Consider the following 6840-nt stretch of genomic DNA (forward strand, 5'->3'; position numbering starts at 1 on the left):
GGCGAAAATGGGCTAACAGTGAAAAAATAGGAAATTATTTTGATCTAAACACTTCGTTTCGGTTTAGCGAGGTGCACAGGGGGTCAGGCTGAAGGATGATAATGATGATGTTGTTTGGAACTGCGTTAATTTCAATTATAGTTTTTTGTTGCGCCTTATTCACAAACGAATGGATATAATAATGAAACAAACTTTTAAAAACATTTTTTTTGTTCACAAATAGCGTTTTCAAAGTTTCCTCGTAATTCGAAGTCTTCAGATACGTCAATTACTTACCTCTGAATATTAACAAGCCCTATCAGGAGCCCGTGGAACCGCTCCAGATACGTTTATGACTTTTCAAGCCTTGTTCCACATCACTGTGCTTCCCCGTTGAGCTACCGCTATGTAGTTGTATCCAGTTACTCGATTTACGGATGGGTGCTCGAGGCGTCGACCACGTTATGTTGGGAATATATACAAACCTCTAGAAAGGCAATTCTTTTATTCAATTAATACCATTATCAGCTTGTCAAAACAGGCTTGGCCTCTTCCTGTTTTTTATCAGCTTTATCGAAATCATGCCTGCACGATATGAAGGAGAGTTTTCTCTTACAGAGAATAATGCAGTGAAGTATTCTAGTTTACCTGCCCCAAGCGATGACAGTACTTGCAGAAGAGCTCCGGAGGAAGAAAAACCCGAGAATCGGCTATTCAACACATGTGCTTAGCCTAAAGAAAAGAAATAGAGGTGATACCCTATATTGAGAGAGCCTCACGTTATCTTAAGAAAGTACCGCCGAGGGTTTGTGTAAATCTTTTATTTCCTACTCCCTAAAAGCTTTCGTAGCTCTGCAGACTAACGATGAAGACTGCTCAAAAAAGGTCCTGCGATGAGGTAAACCGCCAAAATCACTTCCTTTTTTCAGCTACAGGCTTCTTTAAAACATTCCTCTCAGCTGTGGCCTGGTCTCTATCGAAAAATGGGGAGTTGCGTCCACGCCAGGTTACGGGAGAATGATACTTCTTGAGATTTTCATTTGGCTCGCTCTTCCACTTGCTCTGTGAAGATTGCAAAGCAGGAGAAATTACTTCGTGCCTGACTTGGGAGCTACAAGGACTGCTGGCAGGTCGAAGCAAAGGCATGAGAGGGAGAATTTAGAGCCTTCGAAACTAGTCTAGAACAGTGATGGCCTGTGCGCAAGTGTACAATCAGTTTTACTGATTCTCAAAGGGCACATGTTTCAAGACATGTGTTTTTTTTTAGATCTCCATACTCACGCCGTTTTTGCCATTTCCAGCGTTTGATGCACATGTCGCTTGGTTCAGAAAGTCACCGGTTCTTTTATCTCGTGAATGCAAGTAGTCATATTTAGCTTCTTCGCTTTCATTTATCTTGCTTAAATAGGCAACGCGTAGGCTTATGAATACTAAGTTTTCCTATTTATTGATATATTTAGTAGCATTTTTTGTTCTTCCTCATTTCTTCTCTTGTGCCGTCTTGTTGTGCGCTGTTGACATGATGACCAACTACCAAAGAGCCGTGCGTTCTAGTCATATGCAGGTGCGGGCATGGGTGGATGAGATTTATTATACGGTAATGAGGCAAAGCTAGGTTGAACTTCGCAAACTCTGGAGTGTTTTCCAGCCATGAACATTAGGAGTTTATTTTTGCTTTCGTCCCAATTAGAACAACTGTCTTTCATCTCAGAGACACCCTAAGGCGAAATGAGTTTTCGGGGGTGCTTCTTGCCATGCCTACATCAAAAAGCTTACAGGTAGCTGTGAATACACAACATTGCGCACTAAAATCCCAGTCTTCTCGCCTGCTGCGGATCTCTAAAGGCGGCTGACGCACATTTTAACGCATGCTTCCGCTTCTCTGGTCGAGAAAACGCGAGGCGTGCTAGCTTTTCATAACCTCTGCGATTACCTCTGCTTTTCGTCGCTGGAGTATTTAAATAAAGAAGTGGAAAAGAAGAAGCTGTTACAAGCGCACCTTTACGACTGATCGCCCGCTGTCCGGCGCAGCTGGACACCCAGAATTGCCACTCTCTCGGCACAGCGCTGCTTTTTGTGGTGCGAAGGCTGCTCCGGCCGCCATCACGGCCGCCAATGCCGCCCACGGTCGAGCAAGAGTTAACAATCCCAAACAATCCTGAAATACTGGCAGGGCATAGGTGTGGTCCGCCGGCGGGTGATCGGCGCCCGGTTGCGCGTGCCATTGTTTCCGCGACGCCCTACACCCTCCTCCTCACTTTCTCTGCGTTCCGGCTAGCACGAGTTCCGCTGTGACCCCTTTCTTTTCTTATTTTCCTTCTTTTGGTGCGCCGTTGCTGCAGGGTCCTCGAGGGGCAGGCAGGCGCTTTAAAAGCACTCGGCGAGGCGGGCATGGCATGCATTGCCCACTGCGACGCCGTACCCGTTCAGTCAGCCAGGCATCAGCCCCCACAAGTCCCAGGCAGAAAGCATGAGGTCCATGGTGAGTCGGACAGCGCGGATCCCGAGGGAGCCGCGGCAGTATCTTTCGGTTTGGGGAGAGTAAGCAATAGACGGCGAACTGTGCGTGAAGCTGTGTGGGACTCATAGGTCAAAAGCGGTCGAGTGCCAGGGTGCATTTGGTTCGGACCTTTGGTGCACCTACTAACAGCATTTTTTAAGCCTTTAGGAGCGGTTGTAAGCTGCCAACATTTCTTCTCCAGTCGACATCTCCGATGACCAAAATGCGATTTCATGGCTTATATTTCCTCTGAAACAGCCACTTGGTACACTAAGCGACGTTATGGTGCGCATCGCATAGCGTGAACACACTGCTGCCTAGAAAAAATTACGCAAACCTCAGGTTGTTGCTGACAAGGATTGAGACGCTTACATAAAGCGGCCTCGTAGCTGGGTATCTTTGCGTGCACATATTGTGGCAAAAACTTTAGCAAGAGATGGAGGCAGAGCAGTTTGTGCTATACTATCACTTTCTCTTCACATTTTTTTGTTATTCCTAAATTTTTGTTATTCTGAAGTTCGGGAATTAGGAGCAAAAAAAAATGACAGATTTTCGCCTAATTCTATGAATGTGCGAAAGCAAAATTGCATGAAAGAAAGTGAAGACGATCAAGAGAGAAAATTCTCTAAGTCTCCGTGCCACAGATAGAAGTTGATTTAGACGACGATGTGCAATGCATAGCGAATGAGTGCGTTGCAGTTTAACATGAAGCGTGTTCGGCTGGAGGTATAGCCAAGTTTCCTCGCACAGTGGCCAGCGAAGCTGATCTGTCCGTGCCGCCTCGGGGTCGGATCTTAGTGGCGTATATTAATTTAATTCTTTCACCTGGCACAAACCCGCAAACATCGCAAGATCTTGTTCGGGGTTTACTCATCTGAATAGTGCTTTTGGACTGTTATCAAGAGCAATGCATCATTTCGGCCATCTTGGTATTAAATATTTTATAACGCAGTGGCAGCTATGTTCCCACTATATCACTATATTTTGCCTAACCGCGAAAGAATTCTCTACAAAATGTTTCTCAGTAGCAAAATTTGTATTGTGCTTGTTTCAAAAAAGGGGCATGGCGACCAGCCACCAGAGCTAACACTCCAGAATACGCAGAAGCAAAATAGTAAAGCTGTACTAGAGACGGGAGGTCGTTTAACGCTCCCGAGCTTCTTCAGTCAGAAAGGGGTGGCCTCACGATGTCCACGGCTCCTCTATTACAAACAAGCGGGGAAGAATCCGTAAAGAATGAAAGAGCATATATTTGTCTCCATGACAGGCTACACAGAAGCAGCGTGCAAGAATGAAGGGGCGGCAGAAACATCGTAAATTGATATTTCTAGCATATCCTTGAGCGGACCAATGCCAGACCAAGACAGAGAGCATTATTGATCTCACGGCACTGCTGTCGTGCTTCTATAATACGTAAATGAGATTAACGCAAGCTCAATGGTCCAAATATTCAATGGTATATTCTCTGATTTACTGTCTTTTTGACTTTCATCAACTTTGCCAGAGTATGACTACAGATCAAGAATGATAAACATTTTCGAGATATACAGCTCCCCCCCCCCCCCCCCCCAAACCCATTTCTCCTCTTTCCTTGTGAGCAACAGGTCAGATTGTTTACGCGGTTTATGATATGCACTGCGTTAGATTATACATCCAATCACTTATTTAGCAAAAATCTTTCAAAGAATACTATGGAACCCAATTAAAACTCCTTGGTGCGAGTTAGGCAGCCATCTAAACCTTCCCCGTCCAGTTTACCAGCGCAGTGCGGGTGTGGGCTTGGTAAAAAACTTGTTCCAAAAGTAGAAAACGCTACACTGTTAGCAATTATTAACATAGCAAATAAGAGAATAAAATGATAAAAAGTGATATTCTCCTTGAGAAGGAAACAACAGCTGTAATTAGGACCTAGTTTTGAAAACGGCAAATTTGTGTCACGGTAAGAAACTTCAACATTTGATGGCTTATTTATCACAGTGTGCATTTTCTCTTTAAGAGACGTCTAGAGAGTCTTTTGAGGAGATTTTACAATTTTGCAGTATCATCACTGAAGTTTATTGCGATGCATTAAAATAAATACCGATCTGCACACAATTTCGAGGGTAGTTTTGTTTCAAAATTAGTGCTTCATTGTTGAGATGAGAGGCTGTCTGTAAACCCAACCTATAATGTTCAGCTTTACGAGTGGAAATCCATATAAAGAAGTAAATACACATATTTTGATGCAAACTGAAACTGCTTCCGCTCAGTTGTGTTTGAGTATATATGGCAGCCTTTATGCCAATAACAAAGACTGTTTTAGATCACAATACTTGTAAAGATCACAAACCATGCAAATTACATGCCTGACGGCAGGTACCGTTGTCTTAGAAACCATAGCATGTGATTTGCGCCGTGAATATTAGACTCTAGGCTGCCTTCATTTTATATGAGCGCCAGTATTATGCTGGTTCTGTTGCACACACAACGCTCGCTGACGTCCGTACCGGCGCGGTGACACGTCATGACCTCTCGTCTTATCCCGTGCTATATATTATGAGCCAATCAAACACGACGAATCAGAATGATACAACAGAAAATGAACCTTCTTCACGCACAAAGGTTACCTCAAGAGGAATCTGAGAATAACTTACCTCTACTACATGCTCTCCTTTCTCTTTGCATTGCCAGGTTACTTTGGTCTGTCTGGCCGTCCTTGCCGCCGTTGCATCGGCTGGCTTGTATGGCGGCTATGGCGGCTACGGCGGCTACGGTGGATACGGCGGCTACGGAGGATACGGCGGCTACGGAGGCTACGGAGGATACGGAGGTTACGGCGGCTACGGAGGTTACGGGTACCCTGTGGGCCGTGCCTTTGCCTACTCCACGCGCATTCAGCACGGCTATGGTGGTCACGGTGGATACGGTGGATACGGTGGCTACGGAGGCTATGGTGGATACGGCGGATACGGAGGACTTGGCTACGGACACGGATACGGTCACGGTTACCATGGCTAAAGAAAAGCGGAGTGCTCAGTTTGTGTAAGGGAGCATCGTGTGCAAGTCGTGTGCGTCTTGAAGGCGATACCGGCGCTTTAATCGCTCTTCGAGCGGTCTCTAAGCTGTGTTTCATTCGCAAGCCATGTTTTCTTTCGAAGGAGGCACAACTGAAGACGTGATCTGTACATACATAAATATAGATTTTTATCTTCCTTGCAACCATGTTCTGTCGTTTCTTTGTTAAAATGTAGACATAATGGCGGTGCCCTGCGTTACATTTTTTAAGTCGGAGAGAATATATTGGTGTCTAAGCAGTGAAAGCACGGTAACCAGTTTACGCATACAAAAAAAATTATGAAAGGGGCGTTGCAGGAATGCACGTAATTCGTTAAAAGAATCTCGGCTAATAGATAATCCGAAAGAGGCAGAGTTCGCAGCTTTGTATCCGCGAAGGCACTGAAGGAATTTCGGGGCTGAGATATATGCAGGTTCTTTTCCAGACTCATTTTTTTTATTTCACTACTGCGTTTCGCCAGCTTCGGCATCACAGGCGGGTCTGATGTAGAATAAAAGAGTGCATTAAAAAAAATAAGTGTAGAAAACTCGGCTCTCTGCTCAGTATTATTGCCTCATGCTTCATGCCTGCATTATTTCCTTCAACATCTGAAGCCGTATTCTGTAACGATCCATTTGTTTTCCACTCCATTTGGTCCTCTGCCATTCGTCGCTGCTCTATTACGTAGAGCGTTAGAGCAGAGGTCGCACTGCCCGTGACAGAAACAAGCCTCCTGCTAGCATAAAAGCACCTCGAGCCCATGCTGCACTAGCCGACGGACGAGGACGCCCACAAGTCACGGAGCACGACGACGCGTTTCACACGCCTCACGATCTTCATCGCCTGTAATTCAGTCTTGGGAAAGAAACTGGGCGGTGTTTGTGCGACGAACTAGCGCAACGTGGTCCGAGTAACTTAGGCGGACTAGATGCGGCGGCACAAAGCTGGCTGGCGGCAACGTCGCAACCAGACCGGCTGTGGCTGTGATTAGCCGTTCATCTGACTGCCTGCTGTTGCTTTGGTAACATTGACGTTACGGTCAAATTAAAGGGACAATGAAATATATCATCACAGAATAGGGCTATCGGATACCATCTGTAGCCTGCATTAGGCTACATCATGACGGACTAGGTTTCGCCACAAGAAAAACACCACCACTGGCCGGCTGCCTAGTATAACAAGCGAATGCTATCTATGCTGAACTTGGAGATAAACTTCACAGCCTGAAACCCAAACTGCTCCCTGGATGAAATGTATTGCAAGTACCCTAACCCCTTAAAGAGCTTTGTGCACAAATTATTTACATCATGAAATCCCGCCTGTTTCT

The 6840-nt window shown here is 45.4% G+C and overlaps 1 protein-coding gene across 1 annotated transcript; it reads left to right on the forward strand.

Moving 5' to 3' along the window:
• Positions 1 to 2449: 2449 nt before the first annotated feature.
• On the forward strand, positions 2450 to 5476 carry LOC149339861 (uncharacterized). Its single transcript, XM_089550590.1, has 2 exons — positions 2450 to 2461; positions 5150 to 5476. The coding sequence occupies exons 1-2, from the start codon at positions 2450 to 2452 to the stop codon at positions 5474 to 5476; spliced, it is 339 nt and encodes a 112-aa protein (XP_089406716.1).
• Positions 5477 to 6840: the final 1364 nt, after the last annotated feature.

The sequence above is a fragment of the Amblyomma mixtum genome, chromosome 6 (assembly GCF_055824585.1).
Source record: "Amblyomma mixtum isolate Tamu chromosome 6, ASM5582458v1, whole genome shotgun sequence".
Lineage (NCBI taxonomy): Eukaryota > Metazoa > Arthropoda > Arachnida > Ixodida > Ixodidae > Amblyomma > Amblyomma mixtum.